The 25,046-nt window shown below is 43.5% G+C and overlaps 1 protein-coding gene across 1 annotated transcript in view; it reads left to right on the top strand.

Annotated features, from left to right (window-relative positions):
- The first annotated feature begins 344 nt into the window (after positions 1-344).
- Positions 345-25,046, top strand: part of unc5db (unc-5 netrin receptor Db) — a 72,111-nt gene continuing 47,409 nt past the window's right edge. The window contains exon 1 of the mRNA XM_053871530.1: positions 345-664. Coding sequence (XP_053727505.1) covers positions 580-664 — 85 coding nt within the window. The 5' untranslated portion in view covers positions 345-579. The remainder of the gene's footprint in view (positions 665-25,046) is intronic.

Raw genomic sequence — 25,046 nt, 5'->3', positions numbered from 1 at the left:
TAATACATATAAAACTGCAATCTACAATACAACAAACTTGACCAAAAACCGCATTTAACTTGCAGAAATGGAAATGAATTTTCTTATTATTTCATAAGAGCATCGTTCTGGAACCATGTAGTGGATATACTGAATTAATTAATAAATTAACCGCACACGTGTAACCAATTTGTGTTCATTTAACGTTGCGGCTGCAGGTGTTTACTTTTCCCTCAATTCCACGCGGATTCTTTTCCACAGCCGTCCAGCGTTTGGTGTCGGGGGACGTCAACATCATCGCCTCTCTCTCTCTCTCGCTCTCTCTCTCTCCGTGCGCGTCTCCTCGCCGCGATTGGTCGGTCTGGTCAGGCTCGGAGAGGATGGAGCCGGAGGAGGAGGAGGGGACCCTCTCCCCGGCGCACTCACCGCCGCACACTCCCAGCTAAAAGTGAAGATGCTCCCGTCCTCACGGGCTCCACCTGTCTTTGTTTCCTTGAGCCGGCAAACTGCGCCCCTGACCGCTGAGACGGAGGAACTTTTCTTGGTGTGCGCGGGAGAGACCTCGGCGAGTCCGACCGTGGACTTGGACTCTGCCTCGGTATGGACGCGCGGGCGCACGGAGCTAGTCTGTTCCTAACTGGACTCCTGCTGCTGCTCCACGGAGCCCTGCCAGTGGTCTCTAAAGGTAAGCGCAACCTCCACGCAACATGGCCACTTTCTTTTCCCTTGTTTCATCGCCGGCGTGCGCCACCTCCGCCTTTACGCACCGCCTCTAATGCATCTTTCGCCGTCGTGCGTTTGTTTGCTGCTCGCTCTCAAAACGGAAGTGTCTCATTGGAATAAAGAGGTGGTGTGTATCCGTCCAAACGCCTGACTATGTCCTTGTTGTAGCCGTTGATTCACAGTTGCCACAGAGAAACCGCTCCACACACAGCAAGTGTCTCCGGTGTTCCGCACTTGTGCAACAGGCTTGACAGCGCTCTTTGTGCTGCAGCCCCTCGCTGCCTGTCAGCAGCTCCCTCTTGGTGCAGTTTTTGGGAGGCTTCTCTGAGGAGGCGATTGTGCTGCTCTGGATGGGATGGGAACAGATGTGCGGTTGTATGAGAACGGTCTATAAATCCGGTGTACCTGAAGCCTCTTACAACACTGGGTTCATGGGCAATAAATGCTCTTGCTTCATACTCAAACCCTGCTTTCTCACTGGCCTTTTTGTTGCTTACGTTGTAATAAAAGTGAAGAAGCGAATGAGCTAAAGTGAGCTATGTTTCTGCAAGAAATGACATACATTTACACACAAATATTACTGCACACTAATGTAAAATAAACAAAAAAAAACATTGCGTTTACAATTAGGACACAACAAAAGACACTTTGGAACAATATTTGTTTTCTTGAACAGTGATATCTCTTCATAGTAGAGGCCATCTTGGTTGTGTTGCAGAAAGGACGAGCGCCATCATCAACATTTATCTTCCCAAGTCCTTTTCATTGTAGAGAATCCAAGCGTTATTGATTCCAATATGCAAGTGTTTTGGGGTGAGGACCATTTTTATTCATGGCCACGCTTCGCAAGAAACGATTTCTGGACTCAGAGTGGAGAAATTGTTGGATTGTACCCGCCAGTTCTATGAATAGTAAAAGACGCGGTTTGTTTTTAACTGACCGCAGTAGTTTTCAAGCTGTCAAGGGAACGTGTTCTGTGTGCTCTGAAATGAGATGCTCACAAAGAAGACAACTGAAAAGCAAACACTTCTTGCACGTCCCAACGCCGCTCTTGTACAGAACACAGTTGCATGGATTTCACAGTACTAACATGCCACGCTGGCTTCTCTGTAGTCACCGACGTCACCTCTGTCAGATGGTTGTATTTTCTTTCCCCCCAAAATTGTCGAGCCGTGACAGCTCCGCTGAACGTACTGTACGCTGATTCTCAACTGGCTGCTGTTGTCTAAGCTTTTATCAAACACTGTACGTGTCTGGAGATCTTGCAGATTCTTTCATCAGCCGTGATGACAAAGGCATAGTAATTGACTTCCTACAGCAAACCTCTACTCTTGCATTTCTCAAGTGTCTGAAGTGAACTGAATGTGAGCAGTTGAAAGAATGTGCTCTTCTGTTGGGATCGTGAAAGGAAAGTGATGAAATCTAGAGCTTCCTTTCGTAGTAACCAGACACATTTGGCTGAGACATGACTGAAATAAACAGAGTTGCATGCGTATATATGTTTCATACACACTTCAAATATTATCATCAAGGATGCACCGATACCATTTATTTTTCCCAAAATGAGGAGTATATAAATACTTGCATTTGAGTACTCACTGGTACAGATACAGTGTCCTTACGCCATTACACATGAACCATTTTTCCATGTACATTGTATGTTATTTGAACAACATTCCTCAGTATGTCACCAGTTGCACCGCAGTACAAAACACAAAATGTCATAAACTGGCATTCATGTATTTCGTGGCTATTTTATGAGCACGAGTACTCGGTGCATCCATAAGAAACCTTGGAAAAATCTCATTTTTATTTCAAAAGGTGTGACTGCACTATACACACACGAGCACAGGGAAAACGAAGAAAACTAAACTCTGCCCCAAATATTATATTATTATATGTTGGCTGTGTGAAGAGCCACTGACGTGGCTGATGTGAGGATTGTTACAGTACTTACCAAAGATAGCAGCAATGACAGCAGGAAGGACAAAGATAATGGTCAGCAGCAGACCAATAATTTCTGCGAGATGAAACGGCACACTGGGGAGGTTAAGGCTGTCAACCCCCGGTGCCAATTAAATCTGTGTGATATACATATGTAGCTCGTAGCGCTGAGCTATAGGTGCTTCAGTATGAAACAGGCAGTGCGCTGAAAAAGCCATGAAAGATTCAAACAAATCTGCACCCTCTCGGCGGCTTGTGTTCACGTAAGGTGAGAACGTTTTTGGAGATGAGATTAAAAAGGTTGTTCTGCTCCAGGTAACTTCAGGGAAAAGACCCTTTAAATACCGAAGACCAACTCTTTAGCTGTGTACAGATTTTTTTAGTCATGGAAATAAGGCATTTTCTGTTGACATTAATTGGATGAACATTTTTTTGTTGCTGTAGGAACACAATGTGATTCTTAAACGCCTGAGTGAACATTATTTTTCTTAGTACAAAAATATTCAGCTTTAAAAGAAATGCAGCTCAGTTCCATATCAACCGCTGGAAATGGAACATACATTATTTTTGGGGGTATATTTTGGCATTCCAGAGGACTAACATATTCCACTTCGGGGTTCACCCCAGGATTTTTTTGTCGGCTGAAGACGGTGTACCAGAGTGTGTTAACTGGCTGGACGTATATCCTTAAGGGTCTACCTTAAAAATGAGGAGTACTCCTTGATCGACTGACAGTGAGCTTGCGATGACATTCAGAGTCCAATTCAGGTTGACAGGAACTGCGGAACACTCGCCCTATGCTGGGAAAGTCCCAGCATCGGCGAGTGCTGTGGAGAACCATGCACTTTCTCATCATTGGATTTGATCATAGTTCAGTCTGAAAACAAAGTAAACGGTCATTTCTGCAGAATGAACCCTCTCGCCAGCCTTCCGAGGGTTACGAAGCGCACAGCTTGACTGCCCAGATTTACATTTAAATGAAACTGTATATTCAGAACAGATATTGAGGAAATGATAAAAGCGATGTGCTGTAGAAAATGATACCAGCAAATGCTCAGGGTTGGTAAAAATTGTGGATTATTCAGCATTGAACTCATAATGGAGTGAACACAGTTGCGGGGTGAGTCAAAATTAAATCTCAAATGTTTCCTTTTTTTGCCAAGGCTTTCAAAAAGTAGAATTTAAAAAATGATTCTGTGCCAAATCTTCAGTTTGGGAACCACAGTCCTCTATATCTGCAGTAGTAGTAATAGTAGTGGTAGTAGTAGTAGTAGCAATTGTATCATATTTTGAAAAACAAATGTTATATTAGCATCAAGTCAGAGTTAAGGTGGAACTAGCAAAACACAGTGGCACCATTGCATCTAATATGCTAGAGCTCAACCATGTACGTATATCGTTCCTGTATCTCTATATGCACAGATCCAAAGATCCAAGGTGTCCTTTGATGCACAGCTAAAACAGTGGGCAACCGCATACTTTGTTTCTTGAAGCCACGTAAACAGCTTGTTTGCGTCCTTTGAAGTCCTCGCGGATGTGTTCAGGGACACGCTCAGCAGAGCAGCCCATCAAAATGACACATTTTATATCTGCAGCAAACACAACTTTCAGACCCAAATCAAACAAGGAATTGAAGCAAATACCCTGAACTCATACAAGCTCCACGTAAGGTTAGCCACTCAATGCTAACTAAAGTGTCGCAGCTCAGAATCGCTCCTCTCAGGTTGTGAACGCAGAATTATTGCGTCGATATGATCAAGGGTCGTCCTGAAAGTGGTTGGTTTTTTCATTCCAGATCCTGATGGTTTTTCTTGTGCTGCGTCTTGATGACGCAGGTTGGGAATCTCTTAAATAATTTCACCCCAAACTGTTACTGACAGAAGTTGTTCATGCATGCATTACGTTTCTTGTTTTATAAAGAGTAAAAACGACTTTTTAAAATCTCAGTAAATTAAGTTGTGCATTCACTGAAACCTAGGTTGCACCTCATTATTACACATGAATTGCTTTGTGTATTTATAAAGAGTAAATTTAGTTTATGCTAAAATGTATGACCACTGATTATTTTTATGAAAAATTAAAAAGTCAGCGACTCATGTATCAACATCACGACATCTAGCATGAAACCTGAAGGTACGAAATTCGTCCATATCATTCAGCCCTGCACGGCCTGACTAGAGCTTTTCTGACTCGGACCTTTGCGTGCACCGTTCTGAGGACATTCCTCCGAAGCTACTGTTGTTTCAGTGATGGAATCTCTGCTGGGTGGAAACCAGAGCCTCCCTCCATCCTACCTAATCGTAGAGGACGGCAATCAGGGCCCGGCGAGTGTGGGCACTCAGGAAGGTGCTAAATCATGGAGGGACGCCTCCGACACTCTTCATCTATCTCAGTCAGAAGATTCAATCAAGTGGAGCTCTGAGCGCCGCGAGTCTTCATCCCACATTGTCTTGACGGAGTGGGGTATCTTTTAATATCACCATCTCTGGCATGAGCCCCGAAGTTATACCGTCGTTGCTTTTGTCTGGATAGGCTCCCTGCGGGAGGCCCACACTGGGGAATATGGTGAGCAGTGGATTCTCCACGGAAATGTAATAAGATAAAGTCTCTGGGGTGAGTTGGTAACACTGTCATTAATACTGTGATCTTCTTTTTTTTTGCATTGATATAGTGAGTCAGTTCAGACTTTCATGACGCTACGGTGCGCACACTTATAAAGGAAAATACTCCTCTAAAAGGATCAGTGAGTTGGGCTTGTGGTGGTTGTTACCGTTGGTGGGGATCGTTCAGCAAAACAAACAACATATCACGACAGGATTCGAGACTGATCGTTGATCGTGAAATTTGGCCCAGAAACCCAGTGATGACAGCAAGATAGCAACGTTGACAACTATATGACACGTACATACAAAGTTGCTGTGAATGTCAGTGCCTTGCCATGTAGCGTGTTTCAATTCTTTATGTAACACATTTAAGCTGAACGTTGCGTATATCCCATTTTAATGCAGATTGTGGGTTGAGTTTGCCTGAGTGAGTCAGGTCTGTTGACAAAATGATAGATCAAGAAAGTGATGGAGCTGTTGAAACAGTTTTTAACATTAATTTCAACATTTTATGGTGATACTCACATTCACACTTTACTTATCTTCTTTAGCGTTTATTTATTAAAAAGAAAATGTTTTAGGATATTTATATTATTCATGACATACAGCTTTTCCAATGTTCTCAACTGTTTGCATCAAAGGTATTTTTTTTTCTTTTTTGGGGGGGATTGTACATTTGATGGACATGACTTGCACCTGGTTCTGTTGCTGGTTGGACTTTTCATCACATGGTTTCATGCCATTTCACCAGGCTTTGGTTTGTTTACATGTCCGGTTATTGAACACAAATGAAATCACAGTATTATATAGTGAATAGCCGGCAAAAGTGGACGACAGACAGACGACAAGTGCAGAGCTGCTGTTTGCCTCTGCCATAGCTTTACATGCAGGGCGAGTAGGGGACATTGAAGGCGTTGATTCAGAGGTATCATCTTAAATGCTCATATCTCAATGCAAACGTGTGAACGATTTCTTCCTGTCAATCAAATTTAGGATCTTGATTTGTCAGATGTGGATAAATAGAGGAGATTGTGCCCAAAAGACAAATATGGGGCCTGTGATGGCGAAGCCATTTCAATGTAATTCAGCAAAATTAACAGGAAGAAACTCCTTTTTCTAGGAAACCAGCATGATGGCACTAGAGTTAGGGCACTATCCAGGCTCTAATGATCATAAACTTGTAAAAAAAAAAAAAGAAAAACGGACATCCAGTTTGTCATGTTTCCATTTCTGGTGCGACGCCCCTCTAGTTAGAAGTTAGTAGTTTAATGGCCGTCTGTCTCTGTGTTGCGAGTCAAACAAATAACAGTTATTTCACCTAAAAAGTGTGACCACGTGGAGTTACCTAAAATTCAAAGCTGTCCAAGAGGTGCCCATTCTTGACCCATTTGGAGCGCAACCCATGTGATTTAGAGAAGGTGAAGAGCTGAGTGGATTGGTGTATAACTTAGAGCTGATGCTTCTGGCCTTTGGGTGAGCTGTTCAAACATGGTCTCAGTTGATCCAAGGTGGGGTGCAGCAGGACCAGTGGGAGAGACGAGTGCTGGAGGACCGGACATGATGAATGGACTTCTCGCTCCAAACCTAAAACTGCCGGGTCCTGCCTTCAGTTGTGACTGAACTATTTTCACTTCAATAAAGTGAAATATGTATAGAATTTTGAAAAACATTAATTTTTCTTTCTTCTTCTTTTTTATGTGTAAAGTTAGTTTTAAGATTCTCATGAACAACAGTTACGTCCAAACTGGTCACACTTCTACTCTGTATAAGAGAAGACTTCACATGAGAAAAGTTCATTCATAAAAAATAATTTTGAAAAGGTTCAGACAGCTGAGTGTCTACTGAGTTAGCTGAGCTGCGGTTTGGAACGCGATGCCACCAATTTGTTGCACACTCATTTGTGTTTGATCTCGATCACTTGGAGAATGATGGAAGAGACGTCTTCTTCTTTTATCTTCCCTCTGTTGACTTGCAGGTCCTGACAGCTCGACATAAAACCTGATAGCAATGTCTGAAGAGCCGTATTTGATTGTACATTCATGCGCTGTCTTGTCAAGTAGCGACCGTCTACCTCCTCTATCCCTGCAGTGCCCAAGGCAAAGTTGCTCGGCCTTCTTTGTATGCCAAAAGTTTTCTCTGTTGAAACACAATTTGGCTTTTGATACAATCCCAGAGTTGTTTGGGGCCAGGCCCGCTGAGGCTTACTCAACCGCAGCACACTCATGGCAACCTTGTGGGCCTGTGTGGAATCTTTGCTTGCTCACAGTTGCCTCTGCCCACGCAGCATCGGCAAATGATTTTGTTTTAGCTCTTGGCTTTTTCTTCTCATGTTCAATTTGATTTTGTTTAGAATTAGATTTTTATTAGAGTTTGGATCACATGGTGACGGAACTTGGTTGTGTGCTCTTTGTACCGACCTGGAGCTGTATCCTCACCCAGTGTTACAGTGTGATACAGCGCTCTTGTTTTGATAATGCAAAGGCCTGATAGTTTTTTCCAATTGATTTGCTTGTTTGACCCATTTTTCTGTGGAATTAGTTTTAAGTAGTTACTTTCACTGCCAACCCTGGCAGGAATGAGATGGTAGAGACAAACCATCACGCCAGCAAAGACCGCGCTGCACTTCTGCATACATATTTCATATTCACGTGAAAACAAGCTTGACTTACACATGCAGAAATGATCAGGTTATACACACGCCGAGCTTTTCATCCACTTCAATCTCCAGTATAGAGGGTTTTCACGGCGCGTCATGACCGCGCCATCCAACCCGGAAGCCGCCATGTTGGAGATACTCTTTGTAAACATCCACGTAGGCTGTGAATGGAGTGCCATGGAAAAAAAAACACAGAAAGGCTCGTCGAAAGGAGTTGGGAGTGACAGGACATACAGAGAGGGACTTGATGAATGAAAATGCCCGACACTTGGAAAAGTTGAGCTTTATTGGTGGTGCAGACCTGTACGAGTTGGCTCCCTCGTCGCGGCTGAACGACGATCCAGACATTCTGCCGTCGGTGACGCATCCTGATATCGTCAATGACCTGTTTTTTCGCCTCTTCCATCCACCGCCGAGCACCTGAACTGTCACTGGAGTTCAGAGGCGTATAACCAGATGGTGTGCGGATGGGTCAGGGAACTGTTATGCCGAGTCATCGACGACATTTGCACCTTATATGAGAATGAGACGTATTTAAACATTTTGATGAGTGTGCGCATGTGTGTGTGTGTGAGAGAGAGAGAAATAGCTTTTTAAGGGAACGTTCTGAAAACTGTGTGGGTTGGCATCAATAAACATGCTCTGACAATGTGTATTCTCTTCCATGGCAATGCAATGCAAATTGACAGTCATTTTGGCTATATGTTTTCTTTTTTTAATGAGCACAATATTCGGATGTCATCCACAGTTTCGCCACGGAGGTCCTGCTTCAGCTTCGTGAACCACAAGCGACTCCTTTCTTCCGACAACTTTGGCGTTGTTCTCCTTGATTTGTCATAACTTTCGGAAGTCAATAAAATTCCAAATGTTTTTCATGATCGGAACGATTCGTACGATCCGAAACACGACCGTAATTCACAATTTTTCAAGGAAACGCTGCAGAATCGCCTTCGGTACCGCTCTGTGCTGAGCGGTGAGTGTCTCCAACATGGCGGCTTCCGACACGCCGTGAAAACCCTCTATTACTGATCTAAAACTGTACTGTTTTACATTTCGCACTTCTGGCAGTTTGAAGCTGGCTGTTAGCTAGGACTATGAAACAGGGCGTCCAAAGCCCCGCCCCCAGCCCATAAGCCCGCCCCAGCCCATTCCCCTCCCGACGCGGCATGTCACCGACTGACTTAACTTGCTCTGTAAAAAAGACGCATCTTCCATCATGTGTAAATATAAATAGCATCTTATCATAATTAATAAATCATACAAAAAAAATCGGCTTAAATTTGCCATTTGATCGGCGGATCATGAAGACATCATGAATGCCGATATTGGCACCGATAAATTGTCGGGCCGATCGATCGGTGCAGCCCTAGTGTGACGCGTTAAAGGGGGGTCAAACATTTGACTGGACTCAAGACAGTAGCCATTGCAGTTTGGTTCTTTTTGTTGGAAATCTTGTGCATTTCCAACAAAAGCTAAGTCGGCCAAGTTTGCATTTTTAGTCAACCTGTTTTCCTGCGTTTTTTTAGTGGCTAGGCTTAAATCCTGTTTACATGGCTAAGCATCACCACAGTGTGAGGTGAGTTTTGTCGTACGAGTGCCGCTATTTGTAGTGTAATTGGTTTAATACAAAGGAGCCAAAGTCCAACGTGACCCAGTACGATTATGAAAGGGTTGAAATAGCAGTGAGTTTGAGTCTAAGATGAAGTTTAATGTGCACGAATGGACCTGAACAGACAGAAGTTTGAGTAAAAAAAAGAAATCCAAAGAGGTCAGCAAATGCCAGCACCAGATGCACAGCGAGGTCCTTAAGTTCCGTGTGCAGACTCTGGAATAAATTGAAGCAGTCCATCACTTGCTAGAGTAATGAGGAGAGACCTCAGGGCTGTATGGAAATCAGAAAAGTGACTGCAGACAGCAAAAGAACCAGGATCAGACATCCATTCACTGAAGAAAACAAACCGCATATTAGATCCAAGTCAATGAAGTATAGTGTTGAACCTTTGGTTCTGAAAACCCCGTGTGAGTCATGAGGATCATGTGCCCGGACCGGACGCTGTGACTTGTGTCTCCTCACACCCGACGGTTGGGAGAAATGTCATATCCGTAGTTTTGCTTTGAGAAACGTTGCGATTCAATTTGGATAAATGTTACCATGTCGCACATGTCTGTGGTCTAAGGCTTCTTCAAAAGGCCACATTTGTCATAATACAAGTCTTTTGCTCAAAATGGACTCCAGGAGACTTAAATGTCAACGGCAGGGAGCGGAGGAGTCGCTGTTTGACGTCTTGTGTTGCGACTTGAGGTGGCAGCTTAGCCTTGGTGTGTGGTGCACATGCACGCACAATGAAATGAGAGTCTGTTTGGAAGCTTGAGAAAGCCGAAGGGTTGAAAAACAACAGTTGCAAATGATCTAAACTGGGAGAACAAGGAGTAGTGGTTACCTTGTTATTGAGCCGTCACCAGCACTGGGGAGTGACAGACGCTGAGCTTAACCAGACTCACATGCTATTATTATGATGTAGTTCATTTGATGTTTTAATCCTTTGATCTTTAACCTTGTGAGGTCCAGCAAGAAAGTATGTTTCCGAGAAGTAGTCCTCTCAAGTAAACGCTGTACAAGGCACATACAGGTTTTTGAGTTTTGCGGGGTCCTCTCATCGCCCTCACCCTTTCCCACTCTGTTATCTTTTTGTCTTCAGCCTCAAATTGGGGCTTGGATTTGTGGGGTCCAGCCCAATGGTCCCTACTGTGAGAGAAGGTTTTCTCAAGGAGAGAAATGGTCCCCATATACGAGGCTCAACTAGACACAAACGTAAACATGCACACACACTTGTGAAAAATGGTAAGAATAATAAATAAACAGTCCCATTAATATCATCCTGTGATCTGTTAAGTCAATAAAGTGAATATAAAAAGATGCCCTCCTTCATCCGTGGCAAACCTTCACGCCTACATTTCAATGAAAACAACTTAAATAATACAATGATAATACAGTTGTAATACAGCTTTAAAATGTGCATGTTTCGCGGTATCTATTATTGGGCCGTTGAATTTGTGTTTCTGTGACTTCAGTGTGTAATCTCCGGCTGCACTGCCAAATCCATCAGTGCGACAGGAAGGCCCATCATTTCAATGTGTCACATACAGGAGGTAGAGCATTTCATTACTGTTGCCTGCCATCTTGAGACGTTGTTCATCACTCAGCGGGATTCCAGCGCTCTGCCAAGGCAGCCTCCTGTTCTACAGCTCCTCTCCTTGAGGTGAGGAGGATTATTACCGGTGAAATAACTGGGAGAAGGGGACACGGGCTCACCTTTGAAAGCAGGCTGTGGTTTACTTTATTGATGCCAAGCTGGAAATGACAGACAAACCTTAAACTTCTTTTCCTATTTTGACCTTGTGCTTCCCTTTGTAAGACACAAGCAACCTCCCCGTACACTCTTGTCCATGATACTCTCCGTTTAGAAGGAGAAGCAAAGGCATTTCTGTTTGAGGTTACATTTGACTGTGCAATTCCACTGAGGCATATGTCAGTGCAGCTCCGGTTACATTTCAGTACGTATTACTTTCACGCCGCTTATATTTCCTTTCCGTCACTTCATGCAATTGTCTCCTGATGGAAAGTCAATTAATGCATTTTACAACCAGCGGCGGTCATGGTTGCTCTTAGTGGCACATTTCACTCAGCTAGATGAATAAATCGGAGCTAATTTAAGCCTTGAAAAGCTGTGTGGAGGTTACACGAAGAATTGTTATTGTGCAGACGACTGTCACACTGTTCTGTTGCCAGGAAGGTTTGTGAGTATTTGACCAATCCGAGCTCCCTGTTGGATCACCTCAGGAAGTTCAAACTGTGGGACAAAATCTATATCTGCAGCTTAAAAATAGTGCTACAGGAAAACACATTTTCAGTCAGGCGAGCAAGTTTTGAGTGTCAAAAAACGACATTCAAAATTCAGAGATGTGGTTCACTGCAAGAAAATAAATAAACACAAAAAAGTTTTCGTCCGTGCTGAAGTGGTGGATCGTGTTGCCACACATCTACAATGAGATCTGAGAACGGTGGCATGGGTTCTTCGATTTTGTCATTGCTCCACTATTCGGCTTCGGTGCACCAAATTTTTGGCGCACGCCTAATATATTTAGTATTAAAACCCATGCAGTAAGACCAAGGTAGGTATGAGGTGTGGGCAGTTTTATTACTTTGACAACAGGCCTATTATTTCCATCTGAAGTGGGTCACATGCCATATGTTCGGGGACTAGAACACAGTGGGTGCTGTTGCATCGTTGACAATGTTCCCGCTGCGTCTGTAGAAAGAGTCTGTGATGGTAAAAGACTCGGTAAAATTAATCGTTGCACGGAAAACAAGGCTTCATTTACACTCGTCATAGAGTGAGTTTGACACGTAAACAATAAAGGCAATTCATTATCATGAACAGAATTCGATTTCTTTGTGCAACACAAGAAAACAGATCGTACAAGCAAAGAAACACACACATGCTGTGGTCTTAATAAAACTGTCCCTGATTTTATGTGTTGCCTCCACCAAAAGTGATGCACATCACAATCTCAAAACAAATAAAAACGACACAAACATCAAACACAGCGAATGAGATTTTGTCTTGTTCCTGTTGTTCTGCACCACCCAGGTTGATCAGTCATTTGAAAAGGTCATTTTGTTTTCCTAAAAAACACATTATTTTGTTCTTGAAAGGCGCTCAATAGAATGCACACCTCCACCAAGCTGCTCATTTCTTCATGCAGTTCTTTTGATCTCTTGTTCTCGCCATGTTGTTGAGCCAATTGGCTCAGTCAGACAGCAGGTGGCAGTAGTGTTGCAGAGCTCCAAATATCTACACAAGACGTGTGAAGAAGAGCTCTTGCATGAAAACAGTCTGGTGTTATCAAACATCTGCTCACGTGCTCGGCTCCTCACCACCATCCTCACTGCCTGATGCTGCAGTGGTTCAGATCCCTGAACTTTTGCCTTCAACTTCCACTTCAGATGCCATTTTCCCTCGTGGCCGGCAACAATGTTGCCCCACGGGGAATCAGTGAGGGAAAGTTTGGATCGGACTTAAAGCCAAATTCATCGACACAACACCTTCAGAATCAAACATTTTTCAAAGATAGCTCTTTTCCAACCGACCTTGATAAACAGTGGTCCATTATAGAGGTGTTCTGAGTCCAAAACAACAAATGAATGAGGAAGCACATGTCACACAACCCTGCTATTCAGAGGCTGCAGTAGTAAAAACGCTCGGCTGAAGGATGCTTTACAGCCTGAAGTTCCCGGTAACCTGCCTTCGTCTTGCGTTTTCCTCCCTGGCTACTTGGCCCCTACTTGGAGGTAAAGGCAATTCACGAAGATGCAGTTTACGAGACAAAAAATTCTGACTTGAACACTCGGCTTGAGGGCGCCGGCTCACTGATGATGTGGAAATGAGCGGGCTCACAGCACAGAGGCAGCATGCAACATTGATTTGAGCAAATATGAAGGTCGTTCCAGTCACATTTCATCTTGGCACTGTTTTCGAAGCGTGATCGAAAACATATTTAATATTGAATAAACATGGATCCTGTGATGTTACCGATGTCTTGTGCATTCCAAACAGACGTTCTTATCCTTTTCCACGTAACATCTGCGCATTGTTGAAGTGAGTTAAAAGAAAAGAAAAGAAAATCTATGCAGGAAGTTGGTCAGTGACAGAGCACAGTGCTCCGACTGCTCTAATGGTTTGTCATGACAATTGCTCCCCAGTCTGACAATTACTGCTCAACATTCCTAACCATAATGGGGACAAGTCTTTGGCTGGAAGTGAGTCGGGCCTCTGGTGATTTGCAAACTGATGTGGCTTCGTAGTAATGTTTACGGATGAACCGTTGGGTATTGGCTTCATTGTTAATGGTAGCATATCAAGTCAATGGACGTAGTTCCATGAAGTGCTACTTAACTTTTAGCGATGAGTAGTGTCAGTGTGTTTAAACTGAATCTAACCTTCCAAGACATTTGAGTCCCGGTACTATGGTGCTGAGAGGACCATCGTGACAGATGCCCTTCTGCGCAAGACTGACCGTTTCCCTGGTGTTGTTGCCTGCCGCCTTTCAACCATTCAGGTAGTACGTACATAATACGTTAGGTGTGGGCAATAGTGGACTTGTAGTCTCACTCCGTGTCCTGGTGGTCATGAAGACCGATGTCACATGAAAAACATGTGGACGATAACTCAAAAACAATATGATCATCTGTTACTCTAATAAGGGGTGTAAAAAAATATCAAAATGCTCAGGTATCGTGATACTTGAATTGACGTTTTTGCTGAAGTATCGTGATACTTGTTAAGTGATATTGTCTTGATATTTTAAGTCAGCTACATCAATGTTTAATACGTAGGTACTTGGATATGCTGCTGTATTTGTGGTGTGTTTCATTATATTAGCATTTTCTTTCTGTACACTGGAGTTATTTTGTAGATTAAAGGGTCATTTCTCTGTCGGACTCGGAAATTTAACTGAAGTCAAACTTGACATATAATAGTATTCTGCATTATCTTATTTTTTTTCCCGTAAAATGATGGCTATTATTACAATACACTACTGAACTCACAGGATTGCAAGATATCGCAATCTACCGTATCACCACTCCTGCATCAGGACTCGTATTCTATCGCCAGAAATCTGCCGATAACCACTACCCTAGTTCTAATGCTGAATAAGAGAAAAAAAGTGCTGTTGTCACTAGTCAATGTATCTTCTGAGGACCATGTTTTGTGATTGTGAGGGAGGCTTGTGTGTTTTACTGAAGTCACGAGGAAGTTCAGTTCAAAACAAAGTGATAACAGAAGTCATCCATCCTTTCCCTCACCCGACTGTATTTTGCCTCTTGTTTGACTTAGGGTTATGGTTAGTAGCTTTGGATTCAGTGCTAGATGGATCCGTTTCTACTGTCTATGGGAGAGAGGCTTTTTTTTGTGTCATGAAACAAAGATCTGCACGAAGAGCTCATTGGCAGGGAACATGAATGAAGTGTTAAACCCAATTTTCTCTGGTGAATAGCTCTCATTCAAAGTGGAGCAGGTTGATCAAGTGACGCCTTTGATTTGTCAGTCTTGTTCTGAAGGGATACTTTAGCATCCCGTCTTCATGCAGGCTGGTGACATCACTGGTGCCTACCTATGGAGAGCTCATGGAAGGGTGAGGGTCACATGGAAGCAGGTTCACTGTGAGACTAACTGAATGGATCGACAGATTGATCTTTTACGAAACAACTGATCTCACCATCAAGGTTTTATAACATGGCAGAAAATGTTGTCCAGGGTTCTCTCCATTTTGTCCCATTTGTGGTAGAGTAGCTGACTGCATGTAGAGTTGAGGTGACTCCGCAGGGGTGGGGCTTATGGTAGAGAAGACGTGTTGGAGTGTGAGGTGGTCCACCTTATAATAGTGATGGGTAGATGAGGCATCATGAAACAGTACCACAGGGGGGACTAAACAGTGTCCTCATTTTCAGAGGCCTCTAGATGGCGCTTTTGCTTTAGAAATGATGTGAGGTTTCATCGAATTAGTCCAAACATTTTACAGAAGACAGTGCCACCTGGTGGCCTCTGAAAACCAGAACACTGTGTCATGAAACCTGATCAGCCCTTCAATACTGTGTCATGAAACCTCATCTACGCATCACTACCTCATAAGTCCTGCTTGACAGACAGAGAGGAAGCGCTGACATTGTCAAGTCACACTTTGCTTTTGGACAGAAATAGAGGCGTGGTTAAATCCGAGCATGTTGAAGAACCTTGCTGTTGTTGAGACAGTACCACAACCTAGTTTTATTGAGTGGGTTACAATTTAGGTGTTAGCTCGGGGATTCATTATTGATATGATCTCATGAGCTACCGTGCCACTGTAGTACTCATTATCTTCCCGTGATCGTGTTACCTCGTGCCTTCACTGCTGAACAAGACTGCTTTGAGTTATCCAGGATGAGAAGGTCTATATGATGGATGGCTTCAAATCCATTAAAAATGTTTCACTACCTTTCGTGGTCTCCCACTGTTCATTCTATATCTGTCAGAAAATCTTGGCGGATGAGTCACTTAAAAGTAGTTTCTATAAAGGAGTGTGAAGAGCATGCAGGGGCGATATGGCACTATAATTCATCTGCGAACCACAGGGAAGTGATGGCCTTCGACTGATCAAACGTCAAGCCCAGCCTCGCTACTCGCATCACAAAGAAACTGCTGACACTTCAGCTCTGCTCAGATATCTGAGAGTAATCTTTTTATCTGGAAGTTGATTGAAAACAAACTCAGCTTTTTGATCTACTGGAGCACATTTTAAATCTCAGGAAAATGTGAGACGTTTGTTTAAAAACTGCCACGAATGTCACATTCTATTATTTACCTTTGTTGTTTCCTAGGAAAAATACAATAAATTAAGAGAAAACACGATCGTCCCTGAACATAAATTCCTGTATGAATTCATGGCCCAAGTTCTTTCTCCAATGTTATTTTTATCCCCAGAACTGATGGATCCAGAAGCTGTGATCGGTGCAGCTGCTTCTCTGGGCCGTGGCCGAAAGGGAGCTGAAAACTGGAGCTCATACATCATATATGTGTCACTGACCAGAGCTGTCCAGCGCCCCCCATAGACCTGAGCCCACTGCAAAATGTATGATAATTTGACACCAATGAAATTACTGGAATTTCCAGACTATAAACGGCTACTTTTTTCTTGTGGTCTGAACCATGCGGCTTATACAACGGATGGATTTCTACAGGCTAAAGAGCCTCATGCTGCCTAAATATTGAGCTTGGTCACATCAAACCGATGACATCACAGGCGTTAAAGCTCCAAATGTGCTGCCCACCTGTCCACAGCTCTGCCCACAGAGCCGATCTCCGGGAGACGAGACGAGAAGCAGCAGCTGAGACCGGCTGTGGTGTCGGAACTTCGGATGGGCGGGTGAAAACAGCATGTTGAGCGCTTTACAAGATGTGAGGAGTTGATGATTTCAGGTCAGAACATTGCCCAGTTTTTATCAAGAGTCAGTCTCCATGCTGGAGCCTGTTTTCCAAACTAGTTTACAAGTGATCCTCATGCATTTTCCAGCCTTTCTATGGTGCAGACAGCACCGCTGCACCTGCAGCTTCGAGACCTCTGCGGCTCATGGATGAACTGGATCTGTTTTCCTTCTTTAGTGGAGGTGGCTAATATTCCGGTGCTTGATTTCATTTGAATTAAATCTAATCTTGATCAACATTTTGGAAAAAGGGTATTTCAAATGTGTTTCAGTTAAAAGTTGATCCGGTAAATAATAAGGGGGGAGAGGGGGAGAAATCATCATTAGAATCTTTGGTAAATATTCTTCAAAGAAATCAATTTCTGTCATTTCCATTGTGATGTCTTGAAATCATGACCCTTAAAGAGACGACGGCCTTACTTTCTCCCAGTTGAACATTCCTTAATGCCTCAAACTGGAAGTAGTGGCAGCCAAATACAAATGTCATTGTCACTTCTCATGGAGGTTGCTGTCATTCTATTCACTTGCAACTAGTGATTGGTTTATGAGGCTTCATGAAACAGTGTCCTTGTTTCTAGAGCCCATTACATGGCACTCTCATCTCTGGAATCTTGGGCTCGGAACAACCATTTCAATCTCTTATCATTTTTCAAATGAGAGCGCCACCTACTGAGCTCTGAAAACGCGGAGCTCTCCATGTTTATACTGTGCTCAGCCATTCAGCCCCTTCTGTGTTGTCTGTTGTTTTTGGTGGTTTGTTGTCAAGCTATGGCAACTTTGAAATCAGTCCTCCCTATTTGTTCAGATTGTTTATTGTTTTTAAAAAACCTTTCATTTTATTTTCACCAAAAATGATGCAAGTCTTGGCTGTTTTGCTTCCATAAAAATGGGTACAGTGCTGCAGCTTGCCTTCATTTTCAGACATTTAGAGGCGCACAGTTGATTGTTATGGAGCACAATGTCTGTCGTTCTTCTATGTACAGAAACCCAACCATGTTGAAAATGATCTGCTTTTCAACGCGACAAGGACAATAGATGCTCTGCAGCTATCGATCAACCAAGCTCACAGATGCTGCGTTGAAGAGCAAATTAACAGAGGAGACAGAAAGTGGCTCATTGAGATGACAGACTGCACAAAAGTGAGTGAGTTCCTGTGACTTGAGTTCAGAGAGAAGTCTGTCATCACAACGCAGGTACGGCTCTCTCATGCCGTCAGCTCAGTGAGGCTGCCTCTCTCAGAAGTAAAGACAAGTCAGTCCTCTGTTAATAAATCAAGGGCGAAACATGGATTTAAACATCAAGAAAAAGGGCTGCGTGTATGCTGGATGCTGTAGTTGGAAGTAAACGTCAACCATCCTTGTGGTCCATTTTCATCGTACAGGCTTAAGTATCGTAGAAAATCAGTCAGAATATAAGAAGCACTGTTTTTGCCCAAGGATTGAAGTCTTTCACGGCCACACTGAATGAACTACATCCTTGTTGCGTGAGCCCAGTGTACTAACAATGAGAGCTACTTAAAGCAAGATGAATTGAGGGCAGGTCAAAGTCTGCTCAGGTCAGATGGGAGAATGTGCTGCTGTAGCATGTTGTCACCTCCATAGTCCTCGGGGTCAGTCGGCAGTCTCAAGTGTCCTGACAAACCAGAGCAAAGCTGGAAAAACAGGCGCTAGATTGGGACATTTTCTTCCAACATTTGAATGAAAGCTCCGGGGTTAAATTGTGTGTTGGTGTGAAGTGTGTTTTCTGGGACCAGGGTTAACATTGGTAACATTGAAAAACATTCAGACCAGCATCTGAAATGACCTACAGGACCTAAACGTTTCAAACATGAAGACGTAATTTTCCAGAGGTTAGATGAGTTTATACTTCTTGCTCACGTAAAACTGCTGTAAATTGACATTTGCTTGGTTTTTATTGTTTTTATTTTGTTCTCTCTCACTCCCTCTATTGTTTTTTTTTACTGTTTCATATTGTCATATTGCATGATCACGATTAAGTAATAATCAATCTGTCAGTCTTTCATAACCTCCCGATCATTGAGATTCTTTGGATTTTAACCGGGAAATCTTAGCATAAGTGCTAAGATTTCCCGGTTTCTACTGACTGAATAAGTTCAGTCAGTAGAAGAACTTTTGAGGGTTTGTGAGGGTCAAGAACAATTCAGTTTTCTCCAGTTCACCAACAGTTATTGACACCAAAACAGCAAAAAAAGCCAATATATACCTCAGATTCAAAGGCTTCCAATGTGCTTTCAGTGAGTTTTTTTTTTCTTTCAAAATTTGTCTGCATTTTTCAAATTGAGTTAATTACTTTTTTTCTATCATTCTTTTTTCATCTCAAATGTATTTGGCTCCATTTCTTCTGCCGCTTATCCGGGGTCGGGTCACGGAGGCAGCATTCGGAGCAAGGAAGCCCAAACTTCCTGATCCGCACAAACCTCCTCCAGCTCTTCCCGGGGGATCCCGAGGCGTTCCCAGGTCAGAGCGGAGCTGACGGTCCGATACAGCGACCGCATCACTGCTGCCGCTGCACCAACCCGTCTATCAATCTCCCGCTCCCCTTTTCCCTCACTCGAGAACGAGACCCTGAGATACTTAAACTCCACCACTTGGGGCAAGAACTCTCCACTGACCCAGAGAGAGCAACCCACTTTATTCCGGTCGAGAACCATGGCCTCAGACCTGTATTCAAATTGTATTTGACTCATTTTCATTAAACGTCATAAATGGCATTGTCATTATTCTTATTCCACTACTTTATAAATCTGAGATAAAAGTGACATCTTCAGGATTCCTGTGACTTTATTATATTAACAGAGTGTGATCACCCTTGGCCCGCAGCTCAGACAGCGGTCAGAATATTGGCCCCTTGTGTGATCATGCCTGACACCCTCTGCCTAATGAACACGGAGGTCTTGGCCTGAAAGCACGTTTTCATCGTGATACTGAAAACCAGTGACTCTTTTAAGCGCTGATGGTTTTCCTGTTGTTTCAAATGTCGTCTGGTTTGAGAGGATATTTGGTTTCCTCCTCTGAATGCTGGTTGTGGTGCCCTGCAGAGAGCACAGAAGCACGAGACAAATGTGTCAGCAGCAGTGAACCCATGGTGTTTTGGGGGATGGTGATGTGTGTTCACAAGAGAGTGGAGTACACAGTGGTACAGAGTGTAAATGTTGTAGGCATTCAGGTCGGACTAGAAAAGTTCAAGAAGAATAGTCATGGCAGTTCAGAGACATACTGCAGTGCAGTTCTTCTGAGTGAAAATGGTTTTGTTTGCATTCGAACTATAATTCTGTGCCGGTTGATCTGTCCATATGCTGCCTCCTGTGGCCAGTAATGGTAAATCAATATCACTGTCATCAATATTAAATGTGACACAGAATGTGTAAACGCGGTTTCCTTCTCCCTCGTCGAACCCGTGGCTGCCCTGCGCTCCCAGAAATTCTGCGGCAGAAAAACATTGTGGACTGAAAGGCATTGTGTCGGTGCCCCCAGTTAAACTCATCAAGCTTGGCAGCATAAGAAGCGCTTTCAAGTCTGCGCAATGTGGGTCACCAGCGCTCCACGCGCCGTCTCTGTGGTCCTTCTTTGCATAAATAACGGCACATCAATAGCTCCTCCAAACATCCGTTCTGAGGTTGTGACAACACACCCAGCGCCAAACGCTGCTTTTGTTTCCCCTCTTTGTTGAGAGAGCAACTTTTGCCCTCTGTTGTCGCTGCACCGACATAGATCGAGCTGTATACGTACGGCTTCTCATTTAGAGGTGTGAATAAGATGCAAGGAAAACAGCTTGTCAAGTCGTCGCTGGCTTCTGTTCTGCTTATATCTCTGACAAGTCCCTGTGACATTTATTTCTGTGTTGGCTTTGTTATTGTGTTGCTGCTATTTTCACTTTTTACTTTGATGTGTCTCATGGCTTCAGTGTTCACTAGTGATGGTTTCATGAAACAGCATTGAAGGTTTCATGAAGCAGCGTCCTGTTTTTCAGAGGCCACCAGGTGGCACTGTCTGCTGTAAAGAGTTTGGACTTGAACAACTCATTCAATGACACGTCACTTCGTTTCTAAACCAAGAGCGCCATCTAGTGGCCTCTGTCTCATCAACCCTGTCAGGTGACTCTCCTTGTTCAACTTTCACGAAGAGGTTCCTGAAGACGAGGAATTGTGAAAAACACAACCAGTAAAAATAGTTGACCATAGCCCAGTGCTAGAACAAGAGAACTATGTCTTCAGCATGATGATGTCAGACGTATTGAAACACAGTGGACTGATCAAAATAATATATACCTGGCATCGTGTAAGTGGATGTGGGTTGGTGGTTTTTGCCATGTTTTGGGAAAATCCCAAAAGAAACGCCGTAATAACTAAGTGACCTTCATGCATGTGTTGCTCACGGGTCTGAAGTCGCGCATCCGGCCGGACGTCCCGAGGCCATTAGACCTTTCACAGCAAGTAGTGATGTGCTGGTGAGGCTTCGTGAAACAGAATTCTCATTTTCTGAGCCCACTAGATGGCACTTTGTGTACTAAAATCTAAAAATGAAACTGCACATCACTCACCTACTTGCTCTGAAGAAGAGGACACTGTTTCATGAATCCCATCAGCCCATTCTTCAATGCAAGTGATCTAATCTTAAACCTGATGGCTTCCAACTTGAGCCATTTTACTGTCTTCTCCTGTAAATTTTGACTTTTCAATGAAACTTCACATAGTTTTTAAACTAAGAGCGCCACCTGCTGGACCTTTTGGAATTGAGGACGTTGTTCCATGAAGCTTTACATCCACAGAATCCAGAGTTTTTCACAGTTAGCCAGTCTCACAGTCGAGAAATAGTGCCTTCTGAAAGAACATGTCATTGTTATGCAATAGTGCAAGGGGTTTTTAATATTAATCATAATTGATTCACACTCTTTAGCAGGGAAGGAATGATGAATTCTAATGAGTGTCAAAACAGTGGCCCATTGTCTGAAGAGCTGAATAAAACTGAAGCCGAGTTAGTGGCAGTACACAGTAAGGACAAAAGTGCGTGAATAAATAACAGGCACGGACGTTGTGGGAGGTTCATTTGCATTGTACAATTGATTTCTCGGAAACCTCCTGCCAAAATGTCACTCACTCTCCGTGCCGGTCTGAATTAAATCCCCGACTTAGTTCTCGTCAAATTTCTCATTTGGAGATTGGCTCGATGAGGCTGAAGGGTCCACTGGTCGGTCCCCGATCCCTGAATCAAGTCCAACAGTGCTTCCAGACTGGCTCCACATGGGGTTGCAGCTCCTCTCTGTGAGGTCTGGTGGAAGGATGGAGGACCATTTTCTCTTTCTCATCGCGCCTTCCTGCTCTAGATCATTTCCGTGTGATGGTGCTCGTGTAAAGATTGGAGCTCATTTTCAAATACGCAGATATTAAATGACAAGATGAAATCTGATGAATAATTCATGACTGTGTCCTTTGCATATGTATGGCTCCTCAGCAGATGATCTCCTCAACCTTGCATCTCAGTGCTATGTACACGGCCATAGACTAAAGTACAGAAGATTTCATGCTGAATAACAATGGCTGTGGTGCAATTGATTCGTCCCGCTGCAGTATTCTCATGACTTGCCACCTCCAGCTTGCTCTGTGTTTGTTATAACAATAACACACGGCTGAGAAACAGAGAACAGAGAAACAGCTCCTGCTACTTTGTCACACATTTTTTTGCACATTAATGTCAGGTTTACTGTGAGTGTGTGGTGGAATATTCAAATACACTGCAGCCACATTAAAATACACTCATCCCTTCATTCATTTATTTCTCTTCTGATATGTCCGTGTGTCATGGTGGGAATGTGCAACTGAGTGAGGTTGATGCAAAGATTCTTCTGGCTCTCAAACAAAGCTAAAAATGCATTGTATGTCAGCCTTGTTTGGTCTGTCCTCCAGTGCAGAGGCTTCATGAAACGGTGCCCTCATTGATGGCCCTTGCTGCTGTAAAGTCTTTGGATTTGAACAACTATTTCCAAGAAACTTCCCGCTCCTTTCAAACCGAGAGCATCACCTTCTGAGCTTTGAAAACAAGGACAATGTTTCATGAAACAATGGTGAAGGTCCATCAGTTGACCCTGCAAGAGCATGTGAATTTTATGGGCGAAGCTTCATGATGCACGGTCCTCATGATCAGGGCACACTAGATGGCGCTGTGTACTCTATCACATGCAGCATTTTGCTACAATATTCATTCTGGTTTCCTCCAGAATACCATCCACCACCCTGTGCTACCTTCCACAAAGACCTCCACAAAGTGAATTAACCTGCACATATTATAAGTTCCTCCATTCATAGCCATCCACAACCTCAGCAAAACATCAAACCACAACTGTTGATGAAACTGCGTCCTGGTTTTCGGAGGCCACCAGATGGCACTGTCTGCTGTAAAAGGGACTTGAACAGCTAATACGATAAAACCTCACATCATTTTATAACCAAGAGTGCCGTCTAACTGTCATCGATCCTACAACACTGTTTCATGATACCTCATCTACCCATCGCAAGCTATTCATGCGCAGTATTTGTGTATGTTATCAGTGCATCATGCTTATCCACTGATGTCAAACGTGACCTGGAGATTCCTGAAGGACAGCTCTATCATTATGATACCTCACACTCATGATGGGTTGATGAGGCTTCACGAAACAGTGCCCACATTTTCATCGCGTCTTTATGAAATAGAGGATTATTTGAAGAAGCGTCATCGCCATGAGTATGGTATAGTTTAGTACATGAATCTGACAGCTTCTTTCCCTCGGTCAGCAGATGGATACATTTGTGATCAGTCCCTGGAAAATCTGCCAAATAAACCAGGAGAGATGATGATAATTTCCTTTGACTCTTTCACCTCCTCATGAAGAGAAGCAGTGTTCTCTGGTAGTGAGATGCCCTTACTCACCCTCTCTCAACAGAGCCGCCACCACCACACAGTTCTCTCTGCAGCAGTGAGCTGGAATATAAAAGGTTGAGATTTAGTCCAGCAAAACATGTATTCTGAATGTTAAATTTAGCCATATTCAAGGGTCAGCTATCGTCCTCTGGCTCCAACCTCACCGACAAGATGTGGGCATGTGGTCTTAATGTTAGAGTGTTGCTGCGCAGTCATTTAAATATTGGGGTTTGGTCAGGTGAGTGGTACATAAGTGGGCAAGTGTGTGTGTTTCACACCTTGTGTTCCACAACAAAGCAATCTTCCTTGAACAAATGCTTTTGAGTTGCTGAATCCCGCCTTATATCGCAGACCCCGATGGAACCTGTCCAACTCAGGGGTGCAACGACTACTTTGATAGTCGACTAGTCTTCACGACCAGTCATCATATGACATGTAACTAGCGCTGACGTTGTGATGCATCGCCGCATTTTTCTGTCTGTGACTAATGTAGTAGCCGACTGCGTCGACTAGTCGCCGCACTTCATCTGTAATTCCACCGACTTTCCTCCAACCTGTCAGTTTAATAATGGTCTGAGAGTTCTTGTCTTGGAGTTATGTGACTTGATGTAATGAATTAAATGGACACTAATAATACCCTCGTCCATCTGCAAATGCCCCTCTGCTTCCTCTCTGCCTCCCGTCCTTCCTCCGAGTCATTAAAGTGCCTGCCTCGGTTCCTGGTCGGAGGGTGGCTAAAAGCCGGATCAGTCAATTCCCTCTGAAATGTGAGACGCAAGTTGACATTCATCCTGCACTTTATCCTGACTTTTGTACGCTGGGTCGTGTGGCTGTCTTGAGCTGCGCAACTGGAATATCAAATGGAATCATCAGAGATTCATTTAAAGCATTTGTTTTGGGAACTAGTTTCAGTGCTCTGCGCAGAATGTAAACAGAAAAATATTCTGCCTCAGAACAAGTCATTTCTATAAGGGCGTCGACGCAAGGCAGGTCCTTGTTTATTCTTTTCTTGCAATTGTTCTTTTGTGTTCACTTTTGTGCAACTTTTACAAGATGTGTTGCAGCCACCCAAAACTATTCCATAATTTCAAGGTAGTCATGGATTTTTTTCAGTTGTGATTTATGTTCTGCTGGGAAAAGAAAGTATTCAATAGGCCTTGTACGCAGGTCATGTTGGCCCTGGCACAGCAGCAGCAGCAGCA

The sequence above is a fragment of the Synchiropus splendidus genome, chromosome 7 (genome assembly GCF_027744825.2).
Source record: "Synchiropus splendidus isolate RoL2022-P1 chromosome 7, RoL_Sspl_1.0, whole genome shotgun sequence".
Taxonomy (NCBI): domain Eukaryota; kingdom Metazoa; phylum Chordata; class Actinopteri; order Syngnathiformes; family Callionymidae; genus Synchiropus; species Synchiropus splendidus.
The sequence above is the reverse complement of the archived record's forward strand: the minus strand, read 5'-3'. Positions and strand labels throughout refer to the sequence as shown.